This window comes from Ochotona princeps, chromosome 30 (assembly GCF_030435755.1).
Source record: "Ochotona princeps isolate mOchPri1 chromosome 30, mOchPri1.hap1, whole genome shotgun sequence".
Classification (NCBI taxonomy): domain Eukaryota; kingdom Metazoa; phylum Chordata; class Mammalia; order Lagomorpha; family Ochotonidae; genus Ochotona; species Ochotona princeps.
The window spans coordinates 2,944,897-2,966,664 of NC_080861.1; the positions used below are offsets into that span (position 1 = coordinate 2,944,897).

Genomic DNA, 21,768 nt, shown 5'->3' on the forward strand with positions numbered 1-21,768 from the left:
TGCGATGGAGTAGGGCCGCCGCTCGCAGCCGCCGCCGGGCCGCCCGGGCCTGCTCCCGCTCCCGCTCCTGCTCCCGCGCAGCCCAGCCCCGCCGCGTCCGGACATGCAGCTCGCGCCGAGCCCGCCCGCCGAGCCGCGGGGCTGAGACTCGAACGCTCGTTTCCCTGCCTCCCTCCCGGTCTCCCCCATCCTGGTGGTGGTTGTTGTGCGTGTTTTTTTTTTTTTTGTCTGGAAGTCTCAGGGACGGAGGAGGGGCGCCCGGCCTCCCCCCAATGTGTGGGAGGATTGCTTCAGCAACTTGCACGGATCTCGGTGGCTTTGGCCCGCGGTCCTGCCCCGGTCGCTGCACGAGTGCTGCACCTTCGCCATTGTTCCCTGGGTGCTTACAAAGTTGGATCCGGCATTTCTTTTCCACCGGGGGCCACTGGTGTCGGGGCGTCTGCAATGAACCCCGTGAATGCTACTGCTCTGTACATTTCCGCGAGCCGCCTAGTGCTCAACTACGACCCCGGAGACCCCACGGCGTTCACCGAGATCAACCGGCTCCTGCCCTACTTCCGACAGTCGCTCTCGTGCTGCGTGTGCGGTGAGACGCCCTCGATTGTTCCTTGCTGGGGTGGGGGCGGGGGCCGCGGTGACGTGACCGGCTGGGCGGGCGGGCGTCGCGCGGTCGCGGGTTCGGAACTCGCCCGGGGACTTTCTGCCCCGCGCGCTTCCGCAGGGCGGCGCGGCCCGCTTTGTGCAGCGGCCGAACGTTGCCAAACGGTCTAGTTCGCCGCACTCCGTCTGGTGGATGGCGTTTCAAAAGGCGGGAGGCGGGGAGGCTTGCACAATATTGCCCTTTTTTTTCCGGTGGGTGGTGGTTTTAAGCCAGCTGCGAGAGCTGATCTGTAGCTCTCGTGGTTCAACAGGGTGAGGACTTGCACATGTGGCGTTGTGCTCCCCGAGCTGCGTCCTGCGGGCGCACGGCAGCCGGGGAGCTGAGCACGAAGCCCGCCCCGGGGCGCCCCAGATGGCCGGGCTGCTTGCGGTGCAGGTGCTGCTGGCGCCATCCCTGCCGTAACCTGTTACTGGATGATTTTCGACTTTTTTTTTCAGTAACTCTTAAGCGGTAGTAGGTAGGATACTTTAAAATGATTGTTGGAAATGAAGAAGGAGACGCTAAACATTTCTAATTGAAACGTTTGAAGTGACGGTAATCAATTAAATATGCCTGCGTAATTATTTATGTACTTGATTGTTGTAAAACCTAGACTGAAACGTTAATGGAAAGGAAAGGAAACTAGGCGAAGGAGTGATAACAGTCTCCTTGTACTCTTAGTTTTTCTGAAGCGTTGAGGTTTTGCTTACTCGGATCGTGGGAAATTCAGGCGCTTTCCGACCTTCACTTTGTGTAGAGTTAGTCGTCCCGTCCTGGGTCGGGGTGTTCATCTGGTGCAGAAAAGCAGGAGAGCGTGCTTTTGCCCTGCAGGTATTTAAACATTTAAGGAACCGAGTTAGAACGGGATGGTTACCCTACCTGCTAACTGGAGAAGTACGGCGCCCAGGGCAATCCCCTAACTGAGCCGAGCCTCCGTTTTTTGCCACGTGTAAGAAGTGAGTTTTCCGCTTAAGCCTTGCACGTGTTGAGTGCCCTCTCCCGGAGCGTGGCCTCGGGGCTCTGCATTCAGTGGCCCGAGGCTCGGAGGTGGGGCTGCGGTACTTTCTGTCCACAGCCCGGTTCTTGTTGGCGGAAGTTCCGCAGGGAGATGAAGGGAGGACGGGGCCGCCGGGAAAGCCTGGAGGTGATGTCATCGCCAGGAACGCCGAAGGCCTGGTCGGCTTCCTTTTTTACTAGGTGAGTGGGATTAGGCGAGGTTGGTTTGGAGCCTGTAGAAGCTTGGAATTTTGGGTTATCAGTAGCTTCAGGGTAGTGATGAGGCTAGCTGAATGCGCTCCCCAATTTTTCTCTGGACTTCGAAAAATGTGAAAGATCAACATACCGTAAAAATAAAAGGCTAATTGTAGCCTTTTAAAATGTTATCCTGTGTAATTATTTCTTGTTAAGACCTTCCCTGTTATTCCGTGGGAAATACTGTGTGGGTTCTATTTCCCCCGTAACTGGTTCGCGTGGGATCGCAGAAACAAGGATGAGGCTCGGCTTTTCTCTGGCGTGTCTGGGGAGAGTCGGGTTGGTTCTAGCATGTAGTCATTTTTGTGTCAGCTGCTGTCCTCGGCTTTTCTGTCAGTTCAGAATTGTAAACGCAGTAAAGCATGCTTGTGCAATCCTACTTTGTGAAGATAATAACATGTAGAAATAAAAAGTTGTTTGTCCAAGCCTCTGTAACCCTTTGTGCCAATCATAAGGCACTGATAATTTCTTTTCAGTGGAGCTTTTATGTCTGAGATTTCTACTGTTGAAACTTTGTGAGAGGGAGTGCTATATTTTGTAGATTTGTGTTCTCATTGGTTTCTTCCTGTGTTTTTAGCATATTCAGAAGGGGAGTGAGGTGTGAGGAAGTACAGATCCTATAACTTGGATGTTAGCTTTTCCTTAGATTACTGTGTAGGCACATTTAAACTTTTTGCCTTAGTTTCTTTTATCGGTTTTAAATTTGTTTTTCCAAATTTGTGTTATGTGTGGACTCGCTTTTAAAGTGGCTAGAAAAACTTTTTAAACCTTTCAGAGAGAGCTACAGCATCCAGTGTCTAGCATATACACATAGTAGGCACTTAATATTAAGCTCACCGTCTTTGCCCACGAGCAGAGGTAGAAGGAGGAAGTGAGGAAAGATGTTGGACTGCTAGGTCAGTGACTATTTAAAAAAATTATTCAGTGGAATTACAGGTTTTGTTGTCTTTGTCCTTTGAAATGTTAATGAGCTTTATTATCCCTGTTGGGTTTTCAGCTGCTTAGTGTCCTCCTGGGACCAAGACCGCCCCTCTAGGGCCTGTGTTCAAGCGTGAATGTCTTGGACTTAAGTTCTTCAGGAAGTAGAATTTTTTTTTTCTTGGTGACATGAAGCCTGGTTAGGTGCTGTCAAGGGGTTTTTAAGTTTTCATTAACTTCTAAGTCTTCAAATGGCAAGTTCGGTATGCAGAATCCTGTTGGAAGTGGAAGGGTGTTTAAATGAAGAAATACTCCTCTTGAAAGTATTTGGAGCCCTGTAAATTATTATGGTTAAGTCTATCCATGTACATGATGTATTTTCCTGGAGTTTTAGTTAGAGCTTAAAAACAAAGTGGTTTTGGCTTTGGTGGATTTACTGAACATTTGGACCTTTTGGACATCGAATTCTCATTTATAAGAGAAAGGGACAGGAGATTAATGTTTCCCACTGACATCGAGTAATAAATGGTGACCAGCTTTTTGGTTTGCTTAAAGACTTAAAATCCTATTCTGTTTTCTTACTGCTGTTACTGTTAGATGATTCTTTAAAACGGGGCCTTGTTTACAGTTATATCCCTGTGACTGACAGTGTCTGACTCATCAAATACTTGCTGAAATGATAAATGATAAATAAGCTTTCTGAAAGATTTATTTTGACAGAGTTAGGAAGAACCAGCTTGCATCTGCTGGTTCGCTCCCCATGTGGCTGGAGCTGGGCCCATCTGAGGTCTGCCGTGAGGGCACAGGCCGCGGAACTGTGCCCATGTGAATGCCTGTGGGGCACATGGTGGCTTGACCCACTGTACAACAGCCAGCTCCCTGTATTATAGTTATTTTATTTGAAAGACGGGGAGATTTCTACCTGTCACCACATGCCACCAGCCATTGGGGTGCGCAACGGGCCGGTGCGCACTGATGCGAAGCTGGGAACCAGGAACCTCTTCCAGTTCTCCCACGCGGGTGCAGGGTCCCAAAGCCTTGGGCCGTCCTCGACTGCTTTCCCAGGCCACAAGCAGGGAGCTGGATGGGAAGTGGAGCTGCCGGGATTAGAACCGGCCCCCATATGGGATCCCGGGGCTTTCAAGGCGAGGACTTTAGCCGCTAGGCCACGCCACCGGGCCCAAAATAAATAAATCTTTAAAAAAAATTGTGCTCTGTTCTGAGTAGTGTAATGAAATATTAACATATCTTCCCCAGTTCTGCTCTACCTTTTGCTCATCTTGAGCCTGTCCAGCTTGTATATGCTGCCCGACTGTAGCCTTCGTACAGTCAGACTCGCCCTCAGAGACAGTGTAAGCAATAACTGATGTCACAGTGCTTATGGTAAAGTGGTTGTGATTTAGTAGTGGTCCAAAGTGTAAGAACACTGATGTTGACAATTTAGGTACACCAAAGAGTAGCTTTAAAGGGTTTCTTTTAAGTGAAAATGAGGAATTATAGTTTTTAAAAACTATGCATTTTTTATTTTATATGTTGGGGGCCTTGTTAACTCATTCATTACATTTTTATTAGCCACTTACAATATTTTAAATGCTGGGATAGAAAGATGAGTAAGATGTATGCCTAGGGCCTCATGACTTGTTGCTCAGTGTAATGAGGAAGATAAATTGTTAGATCTATACCAGGGGGTAGAGAGACATTGTTACACTGAACCCCAAATATTAAAATAATTGCTCACATTTTTTTTGCAGATGTGAAGGCTTTAGAAACTAAAAGTGTTTCCTCTTCCGTATAATTCATTTTTAGATTGCTGTGTGGATCAAAGGTTAAGCAAACTTAGTTGATGTTAAAGGTTTAGTTTAGCAGGTTTTTTTTTTTTCAGTTTTCTTTTTCTTTGAACTTAAGTTTACCTGTTCTGCTGTTTGAAGAGAATTCTTGAGGAAGTGTTGTTTTTATCTAGAAGGCTAGTGAAGAAGAAATATTAATTTTCTTGGTAGATATACCTCTTCCTTCATTCATTCATTCTGTCACTTGAGGGACGGGTCGTTCCACTGTATTTGGCTCACTCCCCATACACAACAGGCAGGCTGAAGCTGGGAGGTTTTATCCAGTCTCACCTGGGTGTTGGGGACCAAGCCGATCCAGCTGTCACCTGCTGCTTCCCACCAGAGTGTGCTGCAGCAGGAAGCTGGACTGTAGTGACCCAGGATTCCAGCCCCCTCACTTGGATGTGGGCTGTGGGTGTCCCAGCTGGTGGCCAACAACCAGCTAAACGCCCGCCCCCTCTGCTACATTTCACATTTCTCAGTGGTCACATGTTGGGGTGGGTAACAGCTACCACAGTGGGGGTTGCTGACATACAGAACCTATTTTGTTGTTGTATGAAGTTCTTTTTGATGGATTTGCTCCCAAAAGCCTTGAGATTGACAACTGCATTTTTTTGAAAAAATGTATTTTTATTGGAAAGGCAGATCAGATTTACAGAGGAGAGACAGGTCTTCCATCTGCTGGTTCATTCCACAATTGGCCACAGCAGCTGGAGCTGAGCCGATCGGAATCCAGGAGCCAGGAACTTGTGATTTCTTCCACGTGGGTGCAGGGTCTCAAGGTCTTGGCCATTCTTCTCAAGCCAGAAGCCGGGAGCTGGAAGGGCAGTGGAGCAGCTGGGACAAGAACCAGTGCCCACGTGGGATCCCAACACTTGCAAGGTGACGATTTCACCACTGCGCCATCATGCTGGACCCGGCAGCTGCATTGAATGTTTTGTTTTCATCTTAAAGTTTTCAAATTTTGATTTGAAAACATCGAAGTGAATATGATTTGAACAGATTATCAAGTGTTAGGATGTTAAATGAACTTTGGAGTGAACGGTAGTCCCATAGCCAGCTCTGATTCAGCTGAAGCCTATCTGCCAAGAGGATTTTAAATCATTTAATTCTGAGTCATGTATTTGGTACCTCTTAGTCATAGTTTGCTTTTTTTGCCCATTTAGACCGTTGATAGAGGCAAACAGTAAGAACAGTAAGTTGCTGTTGATAGATAATGAAAAACATGGAAATGCAAATAATTGCAAATATTTGGTTTTTGTATTTTTTTTAATTACCTCGGTTTATAAATTGTTTTCTTGTTGTTACTTGGGTCTCAGCAAGGTATTTGCAGTATTCCAAAAAACAGTGATAAAAAAATGCAGTATGCCGTTTTGGACTATAAAAATTCTTTCCCTTTGACATGTGTTTGAAATGTTTCCGTGGAACAGTCTGAAGCTGCCTTCCTTATGTGGTTATTAAGATAAATGGTGTCTGCTGTTTTCTTTTAATTTTTAGCTAGAATATCAAATGAGGCATGACTTGAGTTTATGATTATGCAGTGGACCTGAATAGTTGTACTTCATCTGTTTAATCTGAGTATTTGTTGTTTAGTTTATAATGACAATGGGTGATGAAGCTTGCTTAGTTACTATGAGTGGCAGGAAGTATTTTTGTCAGTTTTAGATAAACTGGTGGAATACAAAACTTAAGGAATTCTAGAATTCAGATGTTTCTTATGACTTGTTGAAATACATGCTTTTACAATCGCAGTGTTCAACTGTTAATTCTTCATTGCCACTTCTCAGTGCAGTAGTCACTGGTTGCTTAGTGTAGTATTTTGAGTGATATAGTAAACTTTGTAATAAGTACTTGATAACATTTTTATTAGCCAACTTTTTTTTTTTACACTGTTTACATTGTTTACAGGATGCTTGGCTGTGTGGGTCTGTGGCCAGGGCAGGGAGGAAGGTGGGCGGGTGGACAGATGTTTCTTCTTTCCCCTCGGTGTCTGCAGGGGGAGGTGGAGACAACTCCGCCCTGTGATTGTGTCAGCACTCAGGGAAGGGGCAGTCACTTAGTGATGCCTTCGAGACCCTCGTGGGGAAGAGTGTTCCGAGGGCATTATTTGAACAGTTCTGATAGTTCAGAGACTTGTGATGTTGGCGGCAGTGGCTGTGGCTTTGTTGCACTAGGGTTGAGAAAAACTTTCCAAGATCTGTTGGCTGACCAGGTCCTCCACAGTGCATCCACAGGTCCAGGAACATGTTGCAATGCTTGGCCAGGAGAGTGTCCAACTTGTTCTGCTGTACATCCTTTGATGAGGCACTCTGCTGGCCTAAATGAACTGGGCATTGTGACCCTTGTGTACATCTGGGCATGCTGTCCACTTGACGGTCCCAATACATGCACTTTAAAGTTGGATCACATATATTGTGATTTTTCCCTGTGGCTGGATTGAGTCCAGTGATCTAGTTGGGGAGTCCCCTAAGTAACCTTTCAGAGTATGACCTCAGGCTCGTTGTGCTCCAGCCAGTGTAGGGTCAGTTTTGGTCTGTTACCTGCAGCGGCCAGCTCATCTGGTGTATGCAACCACCTAGTCAGTTCTACCCTAAGCCTCATCTCTCACATGCCTTTCCAATAAAAGTAAATAAATCTTTAAAAAAAAAAAGGCAAACAACCAAAAAGCTTGCAAAGCTCCTGGAGGCCTTGCCGGCCTCGCGCTGGGGCTTCAGTCTCTGAGCTGCAGACCTGCCGCGGGCCCTCTCGCCTTTCACTCAGGCCGGCCGTGCTAGTCACTACCCATTATTGGTAGTGTTGTTCCTGTTTACTTTTATTCCTTAGGTATGGCTGTGTCTCACGGTTAATTATTCTTTGTGTGGACCACATGCGTAATCATTGTTTTTGATGAGCACAAAGAAGCTAAAATTGTCTCAGTGGATAACCAGCCGAGGTAGATTCAGCTTTGCTGTTCTAGTGGCAGCAGCTACCTCTGCACTTTATGTAAGTCTGTCTTGGTTAAAGTAATGCCACCGAACAAAGTGACTCACAGGCTGTTCTCAAACCTCATGTCCTTTTTATGATTCATTCATTGTGTATTTATTAGTGATGGTTTATGTGCCAACAGACATTTACAAGTGTAAATAGGTTTCTGGCCTTGAGTAACAGATCTAGTGAACACTGACAGTATAGTGTGGTAAGTCATGGGAGAATTTAAAATGCCTTTTGTACAAACTTGGAGAACTAAGGAGGGCTTTCTCTTAGAGATCATATTTGAACTGATTCTTGAATTCTCGAAGTTTGAATAGTTGGCTACACAAGATAGGAAAGGAGAGCCAATCACAAAGATGAGATTAAGCGCTGTGTTTGTAATGATCAGTGGTAGGTGGGGTGATACGGACGTTTCAGAGGAGGTTTAGTGGTATGTGATTAGGGGATGGAAGTGAGGCAGTCGGTGACCAGATTCTGGAAGGTCTTACAAATGCAATTCCAAAAGCTTTGGATTTTTTTAAAAGAAGCCTAAGCCTCAAAAAAAAAAAAATATATATATATATATATACACACACACACATATACACACTTAAGATTTATTTATTTTTGTTGGAAATAGATTTACACAGAGAGAAGGGGAGAGAGAGAGAGAGAGAGAGAGGTCTTCCATATGCTGGCTTACTTCCCAATTGGCTACAATGGCCGGCACCGAGCCAGTCCGAAACCTGGAGCTTCTTCCCAGTCTCCCATGTGGGTGCAGGGTTCCAAGGACTTGGGCCATCCTCTGCTGCCTTCCCAGACCACAAGCAGGGAGCTGGGTAAGATGTGGAGCAGCCAGGACATGAACTGGTGTGCATATGGAGTGCCAACGCTTAGGGGTAGGCAATTAGCCATTTGAACCATCATGTCTGGCACAAGCTTTGGACTTTAAAGGCTGCTTGAAAGGGTTATAAAAGAATGGCGTATAATTAGGTGTGTATATTAGACCATTTAATGGGTTGTGGAAGACGGATGGAGCAAGTGAGGTTGAATAAGGGAGGTGAACCATGCAACTCAGCGTTTAGGGTGAGAAACTGAGTTCAACCATGGTAGAACGTGGAGGATGTGATTGCTAGAGAGACACACTGAGGGAGGTTCGCTCTCCAGTAGCTCACAGTGGTCAAAGCTGGGAGCCGGAGGTTCAGTCCAGTTCCTGCTCAGTGACCTCAGCCACCACTGCTGCCTTCCTGCCTTCCAGGTTCCAGCAGGAACTGCATCGACAGCCCTATACTGGATGTGGCCATTCCAGGGGCCGTCTCACTGCCCACACTAGGTGCCTCTCAGTGAATGACAGTGCTGGTGTTGGCATTCAGGAGGAGAAGGGACAAAGGACAGGCTTGTCGGTCTGGGTTTAGGGAAGAGTTAAGCCCATAGAATGGTTTATTTCATGATCACATGCAAATTATTGTCAGTTTTCGTTTTATTGAAATAACTTTTTGTGATCATTTTTTAATGTAAAATGTAAGACTTTTCAAGATTATTTAAAACAGTTGCACATGTATAGGTCAAAAAATATTAAATCAGCTTGCCCCATCTATATACAGAAAGAGAGATTGCCTTCCTTAGAGTAAGTAAACGAAAAAGGATATCATGACCTGGGAAACATTTACAACTAAAATGTAGCACAGACAAGTCAGACATGAGCCACAAATGGACTGAACACATTTTTGGGGTTGAACTGTGATGTAGTGCATTGAATTACCTCTGCTCTGACACATTCTTTATGTGCAGAGGATGGCCTCAATGCTTGGCTGAAACCTGGTGGGAGACCCAGACGGGGTTCCAGGCTCCTGGCTTCGGTTTGGGGAGAGTGAACCAAGAGATGAGCTGGGTGGAAAAGCTGGTTCTTATACTTGCAGCCGAGCTTCCTGCTAACGCACAGCCTGGTCTGGAGCTGCTGATAGCCGTGGTGCCTGGGCCCTGCTGCTGTGTCGGAGACCCGCACTGGGTCTGGCCTCCTGCCTCCGGGTTGTTGGGCCTTCTCCCTGATGACTGTGGGTGTTTGGAGGGTGACTTGGTGGATGGGAAAAACAAACCTGTCCCTCTGCCTTTAAAAACATGGGAGTTTCACCAAATTAAGAACATTAGAAAGTCTAGCATTCATTGTCTTAGTAAACTATCAACTATTTTTTTTTATTATTATTATTATTATTATTATAAGGAAATTCCAGAGTTAGCCATTGTAAATTTCTAAAACCAAGTTTTTGCCTTAAAGTATCAGTTGACTAGCTTGGAGAGGGGGAAAATTTAAGCAGAGAGAAAGTAAGTTACATTTTTCCTTAAAACATAAAGCATAAAAATGAACATTTATGTGTATCTAGGATCAGTATCATCCGTTTTTTAAAAAGGATTTATTTTTTTATTGGGAAGTCAGATATACAGAGGAGGAGAGACAGAGGAAGATCTTCTGTCTAACGGTTCACTACCCAAGTGACCGCAATGGCCAGAGCTGAGCCTGTCCGAAGCCAGGAGCCAGGAACTTCTTTGGGTCTCCCACGTGGGTTCAGGATCCCAAAGCCTTGGGCCGTCCTCGACTGCTTTCCCAGGCCGCAAGCAGGGAGCTGGATGGGAAGTGGAGCTGCCGAGATTAGAACCGGCGCCCATATGGGGATCCTGGTGAGCGCAGGGCATGTACTTTAACAGGTAGACTACCACGCTGGACCCATGCCATTTGTTTAAACGGCACATAAAATTTATTTAATTATAAGACCACTTACTATGTTTAAAGGGAAATAAATTTATCTGCAATGTTAGCGATTGAGTTCCAGACAGTACAGTGAAAAAAATCCTGTCAAACTGTAAATTTTTAAGTCTGAACGTTTGAGAATTTTTTTTTTTGAAATTTGGGGGAACATAACCATAGCTAAAATCTAGTGAAATCTTTTCCCTTGACTCAGAATACCGATTAATTTTACTTTCTTGAGATGTTTTTGCATATTTAAATGTGCTGATATTTCTTTTTTTTTAATTTTATTACAAAGTCAGATATACAGAGAGGAGGAGAGACAGAGAGGAAGATCTTCCATCTGATGGTTCACTCCCCAAGTGAGCGCAACGGCCAGTGCTGCGCCGATCTGAAGCCAGGAACCAGGAACCTCTTCCAGGTCTCCCACATGCAGATGCAGGGTCCCAAAGCTTTGGGCCGTCCTCGACTGCTTGCCCAGGCCACAAGCAGGGAGCTGGATGGAAGTGGAGCTGCCGGGATTAGAACCAGCATCCATATGGGATCCTGGGGCATTCAAGATGAGAACTTTAGCCGCTAGGCCACGCCGCCGGGCCCTGATATTTCTTAAATTGCAGTAATTTAGAATGTTACAATGGCTAATTCTGGGAATTTCTGGGAATGTATAACTTGGTAATTTACTGAGATAATGAATGCTAGACCTTTTGATGTTGTTAATTTTGTGACTTTTTCCAGGGCGGTCTTGCCCCATTTTTTCTAACAAGATACCTGGTTAGCAGCAGTCTGGCTAAGAAGCCCTCAGCCTTTTCCTCACGTCACTGGGGCTTCCTTCAGGTGAGACAGACAGCAGCTCCCCTGGGAGCTCTGCGGGCAGAGGGTACTTAGCTGAGACCATTAAAGATGTTTGTCTAGAGGGTACTGGGGCATAAGTAAAGCTGCCCACTGCAGCAGTGGGAATTCTGCTTGGGCACTGATTTGAGTACCAGCTACTCCACTTGTAGTCCAGCTCCTGATGGCCCAAGTCTTTGGGCCCCTGCATCCAGGCCGGAGACCCAAAGCAGCTTGTGACTTCTACCCGGTCCAGTCCTTGCCATTGAGGCCATCTGGGGAGTAAACTAGCAGATTGTATCTTTCAAATAAATAATTTTTACTTATTTTCATGGGAAAGGCAGTGTTACAGAGATTTACTATTTACAAATCATAACAAGTTACAGGGCTGGTACCATGGCATTGCAGATTAAACTTCCACCAATGGCATTGGCATTCCCTATGGGCACAGTCTGGGTCCTGGAGCTCTATTTCTGGTCTAGCTCCCTGCTAATAGCGTGGGGAAGCAACGCAAGATGGTTCAGGGTATTGCCTCCCTGTACCCATGTGGGAGACTTGGAAGAAGCTCCAGGCTCTTGCTTTGGACTGTCCCATCTCTGGCTGTTGTAACCATTAGGGGAGTGAACAAAGATTTCTCCCTCTCTCCGGCCTTCCCCCCCCTTCTCTCTTCCCCCCTTCCCCCCCACTCCAGGATATTATTCTGCCAGGCCCAAAATTCATTTCAAGACTTGATTGGATTATAGACCATTTGCACTGTTACATATTTTATCATGTGCATATGCTTTTTAAAATTCATACCCAGTGATGATTGGATACTTAAGTTTTATATTAAGTGTCATTTACAGTAGCACTAAAAGATGAAATGATTATGTCTAACAATACACGCACGATGCGTATTCTGAAAGCTATGAGGTTATGGACACTATTTCATTAATGAATGAAAACCGGTCTTTATTCGTGAAAATAAAATGTGTTCATGAATCTGCAGATTCATTTCTCCCTAAACCAATGTATGGACTTACAGAAATCCAGCTGAAGTTTCTGTAGAGTTTTTCGTAGAGACTGCTAACTAATTTTGTGACCCTGGGTTAATCAGATATTTCTTTTCTTTTTTTGTGTTTAATTTTTATGAAGCAGTTAAGCCTTTTTCCAGTGTGATTGTGACACTGTATTTCAGCAGTCATGTAAGGGTTTCTCTACATTTTCGTCAGCCTTGGTATTATGGTTTTGAATTTCGCCATTCTGAGTGTAAATGGCTGAATTCTGAATGTGCAGCAGGATGTCACAGTTTTTGTGATGACTAAAGATATTGACATTTTAATGCATATATTCATATTTTTCTGGTAAAATGTTCATATCATACTTTTAATATTGGATTTCTTCACTGATTTGCTGGAAGGTTTTTTTTTTTAAGAATTGTGTTTACAACCTTTTATCCAGGTATATCATTGGAAATATTTTCTTAGTGGCTTTTTAAAAGAACTTATTTATTTGAAAGGCGAAGTTACAGAGGAAGACAGAGGGATAGAGATCAACTGAAAGGGATCTTTGATCCACTGTTTCACTCCTATCACTTTGGGGCTGATGGCGGCTGGAGCCGAGCTGCTTCCAGGTCTCTCACATGGGTGAGGGGCCCAAGCACATGGGCCGGCTTCTGCTTTCCCAGGTGCACCGGCAATAGCAGGGAGCTTTGAAAGAGGAGCAGCTGGGACCCGCATGAACACTCGGGACGGCAGGCCACAAGCGGCACCTTCGCCCATTCTGTCACAGTAGTGGCCCTCCTTTTAGGTTTTAATATCTTAGCTCCTATTTGGAAATGTGGTTATTTCGAATTAATTTTTGAGTATGTTATAAACTAAGGGCCTAAGTTCCTCTTGTCCATGTAGATACACAGTTGCCACCAGCTCTCTTGTCTAAATGGGTAAATGTTCTGCATGCCTGTACTTTTGATGTTACCACATTTGCTGTGATTGTGGCTTTTCAGGAAAAAAAAGTCCTTCAGCTTTGTTTTCTAAAATTAATGAAACATTTTTTGTCTGTATTTATGAAGGTCTTGGTTTTTTTTTTTTGATGATGCTGTTGACATAGTTGATTAGAGTGGGAAGGGTCAAGGACTGGGGAAAGTGGGCGAGACTGTTATCAGATTTTCTTTTCCTTCTTGTATCTGATGGAATGCTAGACAAGAGAAGCCACACCCAGCCTCCCACCTGACCCATCCCAGGGTCCCCCATGGTGGAGCATGTCCTGAGGGTTCTACCCAGGTGGTTTTGGGAGTTCTGAAATGCTGTCCATCTTGCCGCCAAGGATGAGGAAATATTTCCAAGGCCCATTGGCTGACATAGTCCACCCCAGAGTCTCCATTGACTCAGATATTGCTGTCAACGCATGGCTGGGGTAATTGGGTTTTGGTGTATTTTGTGTGGTATGTGTGTTTGTGTCTAGTTTTGATATTAGGGTAATTACTAGACTTTGTGTGCTGATAAATTTTCTCTTCCTTTATATTCATGCATTACATGTCCTTAATAAACTTACTTGTATTTACTAGTGGCAGCATTTAGCCCTGAAATGTTCTTTTAAGGAAAAACTCAATTTTTTCTTATCTTCTTGTTAAACTTCTTTTTGGATTTTAAAACTGAACTCTTGGGATTTGGGGGGTGTCTTTCTAGAAATTTGTTCATTTCATCCAACTTCTTGTGTATTCTTTCATTTCTGATTTGCTAATTTTTCTTTTTAATTCTATCTTGGGTTTGTCAAACTTTCTGATCTTTTTCATCAGCCAGCACTTAATTTTTTTTCCTGTTCTATTAATTTCTAGCCTGTATCCTGCATGTTATACTATTTAGCTTGGGCTTACCTTGCTGTCTTCATATTAAAGTGAAAGTTTAGGTTATTAACTTCAGGTCTTAGTTTCTGAAAGATACTTGAGGCTATCCATTTTCTTCTCAACAGTGGTTTAGAAAATTTTGGTGTTTTCATAAAGTAAATGTTTACTCTGCAGCAGTGTTTCATTGTTGGGTTACTTTATGTATGTGTTTAATTTCCAAGTAATTTAGGATTTTCCTGGTTTCTATTGTATAGTTTTTGTCCTGTTCACAGAACATTCTCCGTATGGCTTATGAGAAGAAAGATAGTGCTTTGGGTTAATTAGTTATTATTGGTCTTGTCAGCCCAGGAGCACTTGTTGCTTTGGGGAGCAGGAATGGAAATGGGGACTGGACACATCCTCCCCACCCCTTTTTTTCTCTTATTCATAAGGTCAGGTCATTTATAATTTGTATCGTGTTGAGCATGCATTACATTGCTGCATACTTGTGGTTTATGACTATTTTGAATTTTGAACTCTGTCACAAGAATTGGAGCCCAAGGGTAGGCACTGGGAGCGAGCGGTCTGAGTTCCCAGTTTGGGTACCTGCATCTTGTAGCTAAGTGATTCATTCGGGTCCTGGCTATTCCACTTCTCACTGAGCCTCCTCTTACTGCACATCCTAGCGGGCAGCAGATGATGGCCCACGGGTTTGGGTCCCTGCCACTTCAGTGGGATCCCCTGGCTCTAGCCTGGCCAGTCCCTGTTGAATCAGTGGATGGAGGATCTTGTTCTGTATTTCTTTCTGGAATAAAAAAGAATAAGAAGATTTGGAATCCAGTATTCACTATTTTCCCCCCTCCATGAGTTTAAATGCAATTCTTTTTCTTATTTGTATTTTTATTTTTTTAGGGATGAATTTGAGTTCAATAGCACTCCCTCCATTTTTTTAACAGTAATTGTGTCTTTTTAACATCTTTCCTTAGAGTCTATACGCAGAAGTTAGTTTATTACGTGTCTTGTGATGATGCTGCACTAATGGACTGTTTTGTGAATGAAGGGATTCAGTCTCTGGCTCTAGCACAGAGTACTCATGATTTTGTTAGTCTGTGGCCTCGTCTGTGCTTCTGCTGACTGATCTGGAGAAGGCTGCCCCAGAGCACAGACTTGGAATCAGGGAGGTTCTGGTATGAGATAAAGTAGTGGGGAAGTATGATGTGAAAAAAAAAAAAGAACTATTGAGTATTTGCTTCTTGTAAGAGAATCTTTGGTGATTTAAACCCATCAATTTTGATGGATTGATGTCATCTGAATTCCAGTAATAGGAAACCCTCAATGTTGCTATACTAAAAAATCTTTGCTTTCCTCCTGTTCTTAGGACATTTGCTACAAGATCCTATCGCACCTACCAACTCCACCTGCCAACACTATGTCTGCAAAACTTGCAAAGGCAAGAAGATGATGATGAAGCCTTCCTGCAGCTGGTGCAAAGACTATGAGCAGTTTGAGGAAAACAAGCAGTTAAGCATCCTAGTGAACTGCTACAAAAAACTCTGTGAATATATAACGCAGACCACACTGGCACGAGATATAATAGAAGCGGTTGACTGTTCTTCTGACATTCTGGCCTTGCTTAACGATGGATCACTGTTTTGTGAGGAGACAGAAAAACCCTCAGATTCATCCTTCACTTTGTGTTTGACACATTCCCCGTTACCTTCAACTTCAGAACCCACGGCTGACCCTCCAGCAAGTTTATCTCCGATGTCTGAAAGCACCCTCAGTATTGCTATTGGCAGTTCTGTTATCAATGGTTTGCCTGCTTACAATGGGCTTTCAATAGATAGATTTGGTATAAATATTCCTTCACCTGAACATTCAAGTACAACTGACGTGTGTAACACTGTTGATATCAAAACGGAGGATCTCTCGGACAGCCTGCCGCCTGTCTGCGACCCGGTAGCCACCGACCTGTGCTCCACAGGCATTGACATCTGCAGTTTCAGCGAAGACATCAAACCTGGTGACTCTCTCCTACTGAGTGTTGAGGAAGTTCTGCGCAGCTTAGAAACTGTTTCAAATACAGAGGTTTGTTGCCCAAATTTGCAGCCGAACTTGGAAGCCACTGTATCCAATGGACCTTTTTTGCAGCTTTCTTCCCAGTCTCTTAGCCATAATGTTTTTATGTCTACCAGTCCTGCACTTCATGGATTATCATGTACAGCAGCAACTCCGAAGGTAGCAAAATTGAATAGGAAACGATCCAGATCCGAAAGCGACAGTGAGAAAGTTCAGCCACTTCCAATTTCTACCATTATCCGAGGCCCAACATTGGGAGCATCTGCTCCTGTGACAGTGAAACGAGAGAGCAAAATTTCTCTTCAACCAATAGCAACTGTTCCCAATGGAGGCACCACGCCCAAAATCAGCAAAACTGTACTTTTATCTGCTAAAAGCATGAAAAAGAGTCATGAACATGGATCCAAGAAATCTCACTCTAAAACCAAGCCAGGTATTCTTAAAAAAGACAAAGCCGTAAAGGAAAAGATTCCCAGTCATCACTTCATGCCAGGAAGTCCCACCAAGACTGTGTACAAAAAACCCCAGGAAAAGAAAGGTTGTAAATGTGGGCGTGCTACTCAAAATCCAAGTGTTCTTACATGTCGAGGCCAACGCTGCCCTTGCTACTCTAACCGCAAAGCCTGCTTAGATTGTATATGTCGTGGCTGCCAAAACTCCTATATGGCCAATGGGGAGAAGAAGCTGGAGGCATTTGCTGTGCCAGAAAAGGCTTTGGAGCAGACCAGGCTCACTTTGGGCATTAATGTGACTAGTATTGCTGTGCGTAACGCTAGTACCAGCACCAGTGTAATTAACGTCACAGGGTCCCCAGTAACGACATTTTTAGCTGCCAGTACACATGATGATAAAAGTTTGGATGAAGCTATAGACATGAGATTCGACTGTTAAATCAGTGGGTCTTTACACCTACCTCTGGTAGGCAAATAGCTACAGTTTTACGGCAGCTATGGTTCTGTTGGTTTAACTTGCCGGAGCTCCTGCATATAGATCACTTGTATCAAGTGTTTTCATTGCTAAGTTATATGTGTTAGTGTCGGGGAAACCGTTTGCAGATAATGGAGGAGTAACCTTACAACTAAATGTCCTTAGTTCTTACAGAACCTCATAGTTTGAGAACAAATGCTGATGCAACTGATTTATACAAAATGAACTTTGGCAAGGAAAATAACATTAACCTCATTGTTTATGGTCATGCTTTGTGCATAATCAAAGTTTATGATTAAATGTGAGGAAGTGGTATCTAGTCAGTCCATAAAGATTGTGCTGTTTTTTCTCTTTTCTTCCTTCCTTCCTGTTTTTTTAACGTAGCCATTAGTTTGTTCAGGAGACTCAGTGCTGTCTTCAGATGCCACATCAATGTATCTCCTGCTGGAAAGCCGATGTGTCCAGCTCAGCGTTTTTTTGTGGACATAATACCATTTCTGATCATGAAAATTGGCTACTTATGTACGTAGCAGTTCTGAATCAGCAGTATTATGAAAGAAAATTTGCCCCTCATTGGAATGCTTAAGAAATCTTTTAAAACTGAAATTCTGTCAGACTACAAATGTTCAGCTTTTGATGCTATAAACTCTTGTGAGTTTAGCTTTCTTTCTAGTTATGTCTGACTCATTTCTAGTGAAAAATCTTAAATCCTTCCTTCACTTTGAGCATTGTTCTGATTGGATAAATGAAGTAGAGTAGTTTTTATTCTGAAAGTATTTGAGTTTATATTATATGACAGAATTTTTAATTACAAAAGATGTTATTTAGAAATTGGGATTTATTTAAAATAATTTTGGAATAATGCCCCCAAATTGACCCAGATTTGTATATTATACTTATTGCCATTGGCCACTTTATTGATTTTCCCCTACCCGTATTAGTTTATTTGCCACAGACTTTTATTTTGAGTATGCTTTTGGGGGGGGTGCTATTCATTATGAAGGCTTCTTTATTGAGGCCTAATAAAAATGCCTTTTTAGGAAGCCTGTGCAGTTAGGTAGATTTTAAACTAGGCGGTTTTCTTTAGAATGCTCTTTTGCATGTAAAGCACAAACTATGTTTCAGTTTAAATGCACTCCTTCCCCTTTCTTATGGGAAGACAAGTGAGTCACATTCTGTTGACGGGAATCTAGTCAGTTGCTGGAAAGAGCACAGCCCAAGTAAAGTAAGAACTGGCTAGGTGAAAAAAATAACCTTGAGAATTTTTAAAAGGCAAGCTGCTTTGACAGTGCTTATTTAAAGAAAGAAAAATACTGCTGGAAAAGTTCCCATTTCCACTATGTTCCCCATCTCTAGTGAGATCTGACATATGTTGGAGTTCTGTTTGATTTGGCACACAGCATGTTCAATGATGGTTACTCGCCTAGTACAAGACAAGAAACCTTTGGACACAGAGCAGATGACACCTCCTTCTGTTTTGTAGTGTACCCTGGTGTCATTTTCTGTGAATGTGGTCAGGTAGAGTTGTTTCTGTTGTTGTTGTTGGGCTTTTTTTTTCCCCTTGGTCTCTTGGTGGGGTGGGGGTGGGCTAAAGCCATAGGAAGAAACATGTGATGTATGTCTGGTATGTACTATTTTGTTTTTGTTTTGCAAGAAGAGTTGAACTATTTTTGATAACAAGAGTAAATGGTGGAAAATGCTTAGTTGTCTTGTCTTTATTTGCTTTCTAAGTTTTGGAATTTTATTTAATTCCTTTTAAGTGTTAGCGGTGTCTTATGAAAGATGTATTGTTACCTACAGTTTGTAACAATTTTGTGTGGACAAGATACCCTGCTATATAAGCTTGTAAATCTGTTCTTTCTTCACTAATGATCACTGCAAAAATGACTAGAAATGCGATTGTACACAGGGGGTGATTAGGGTATATTTTGCAAATCTCAAACTTTCCTAATATTACAACCTTAAAATTCATAGAGTACTTTATTGCTTCCCAAGTTTGATAATCTTAGTTTTGTGTTTTTTGATGCATGGGAGGTTGGCAATATAGACAAAGTGGAAACCATTAGTATCTGAGGGCCTCGATTGTTATGTAATATTGCCAATGATGAATTCAGGTTGTTTTTAGCACAAGTTTCTTTTTTATGCTGGTATTCTCACTGCCACATTTTTGGAAACCTGTATTACACTTTAAATCTATCAATAAATGATAGTTTTCTAATTCTATGTTGTAGAATACTGAGGAGTTTGGGATAGCATGCTGGGAATGGTCTGTGTTAATTTTGGGAAGAATAATTAATGGTGCTTTGATTTTTACATTGTTTGTCTTTATACCACAAATTATGTAGGAATCGTGACTGACAGGTATTTTGGGGGTGAATGAAACTGAAGGGATTGGATTTACTTCTCCAGAGTATGCAATACCAAGACAAGATATGGCACCTCTTTAATGTTATTTTGAGTTGTTGCTATTACTATATAAATGGCCAGATGGATCTTTTATCGTAGTTAATTTTAGATCTCCTGATTTATATTTAGTCACCTTCATTCAATCTACCATTTCCATGTAATTGTTGCAGTATGTTTCTAACAGTTCTTTTGATTTCACTATGTTCTTAGGTTGCTTAAAACCATTTATGATTTTTCTTAAGAAAAGTAAAATTTATGACATTTAGATGGGAAAGTACCTGTCCTTTACATTTTGTAGATAAAAAATGTTTTAGTTCAAAAGTATAATGTCTAAATCTAATAACATGGATGGTATTTTATACTTGGCTCCCTCTTAAATTCTAAGTCCTTAACTATTCATTAATTTAAAGTAATTATGCTATTGAACCCCCTCTGACCCTGTGAGTCCCTCTTTCCCAAATCCTGATCCCCTTCCCCAGAAGAAATAAATCACTTTTGCTTTGAGATATTATCCTTCTGACAGATCTTTGTTTATAGTGTTCCCAGGGGTTCAGAAAGTGTTTTAGCTTCAAGCTTGTTTACAGTATTGCTCTTTCAGGCTTACAAAATGAGTTGCAACTGTAATTAAAACCAAAAGTATGTAGCAATTATCTTAGTGAACATGATTCATATTTAACAATTTTATTTAATTTTGCAAAAAGGGAAAAAATTCATGCAGTCTTCATTCAAACACACCTTAACATTTCCAAAAGCTGAGCAAATGACAGATTTCATCTGATCAATTTAGTGTTTTATGAACACATTGTATTGTACACAGTGGTGACAAACAAAATGTAAGGAAAATACACAGATGCTTATTTATCACTACTAAACTAACTTTTCATTCAACAACAATATTATAATAACCCTCAACTTACCTTTACGCAGGGGCTGGGGTACTGTAACAACTTAACTTCCAGTTTGGCAGTAATGGTTATATTTAGTCTGATCTTAATCAGAAAGTCAAATACATACCACTGTCGTTCAGAGTTCACATTCCTCGCATTCAGGTCTAAGAAGCAAGTATGACGAAGCACATTCTTGTAATGACAGTATTTGATCATTTGGGAAACCCAAATTAGCCTGTCTTGAACGGTATTAATATCTGTACTTTTATAGTAAGAGATTTTAAAAACCAAACATTGATCAAAGTAAAACCATGAGAACTTCAGAAAGAAGAAACAAGGTAAAAGCAAAAGCCCGAAACCCAAATGGTTAAAAAAAGGTATACTGTAAAATTGAACTTCATTTTACTTTTTTGTAGGACTTAAATCATTTAATCATTTTGAATAAGAGATTTCATCACATCTGTTATTTAAAAGCAGTACTTTTGTATTTTTTTCCATTCAAATAGGTGCTGCCCTTCCCTTCCCTTCCCTGGTAAAGACTGAGTGGAATTGATGGTAAATTTCATGGTATGCAAATAATTCTAGTAACTTATCAGTGTGTTTACTGCATTTTGATTTTCTCGAAACTTGAGTCACATTGAAGCTTTTCATTCTACATTCCAGGTGAAGTGTTAAGCTGCTGTAGTAATCACTTCATTTTATAGTTAAAATAGATCAGTTGTCATCATGAAGGTAAGAAAGCAGAATGGAGCATCCTGTGACAGGCAAGATTGATAACTGCCCATCTCCTACATTCTTCTCTCACTTGATGCTGACCATAGCTCGATTATTTTATGCCTGGTTTTTAACACTAGCAAAGTGACCAAGGTTATGTGGAAAGAAGCCATTCTGATTAAAGGAACATTTAGGGAAGAAGTTGATTGCTTTAATAGAGATGAATGTTGGGAAATTGCTTGGTGGTTTTTGAATTTCTTTTCCATTTTTATCCACCCCCCAAATATTGCAGGATTTACTGTGGCCTGCTGAAAAAGATTAAGGATTCCCTCCTAAACCCAGCTACTCTGAGTGTCCACAGCAGCTTTCTCCTTCTGGGTATATTGCTGTTTTCTTCCATTGTTGTAATAAATGTTGAGGTGGTGAAGTATTTGGAGTAGCCGGTGTGGACATTGGGAGTAATGTTTAGGAAGAGGTGTGTACTCCTGTCCTCATCTAATGGTGAAGGACAGAGTATGTCTAGTAAGAATTTTCATGCAATATTTCATTACTGCAGTAAGTCTTCCAAGCAGGCCTTCTGTATAGGAAGCAAAGATGGGGTGTGATTGAATTTGGAGATTCATGAATCATTCAGTGGTTGACTACAAATGTTAGATAAAATAACTTTCTTCAAGTATTAGTCAAATTCTGTGCTTCATCTGAGCAATTTTGAGATTCTGTGTGAGATCCACAGTGAGGGTGAGGAGGTTGATAAAGCCCGTCAGCCAAGTTGGAAGGCCCAGTGGTTACAATACCTG

General features: G+C 42.4%; 1 protein-coding gene across 1 annotated transcript; it reads left to right on the top strand.

Moving 5' to 3' along the window:
* Window positions 1-224: 224 nt before the first annotated feature.
* MSL2 (MSL complex subunit 2) lies at window positions 225-19,878 on the top strand. Its single transcript, XM_004588333.4, has 2 exons — window positions 225-586; window positions 15,337-19,878. Exons 1-2 carry the CDS (start codon window positions 445-447, stop codon window positions 16,926-16,928), a joined length of 1,734 nt encoding a protein of 577 aa, XP_004588390.1. The 5' UTR covers window positions 225-444; the 3' UTR covers window positions 16,929-19,878.
* Window positions 19,879-21,768: the final 1,890 nt, after the last annotated feature.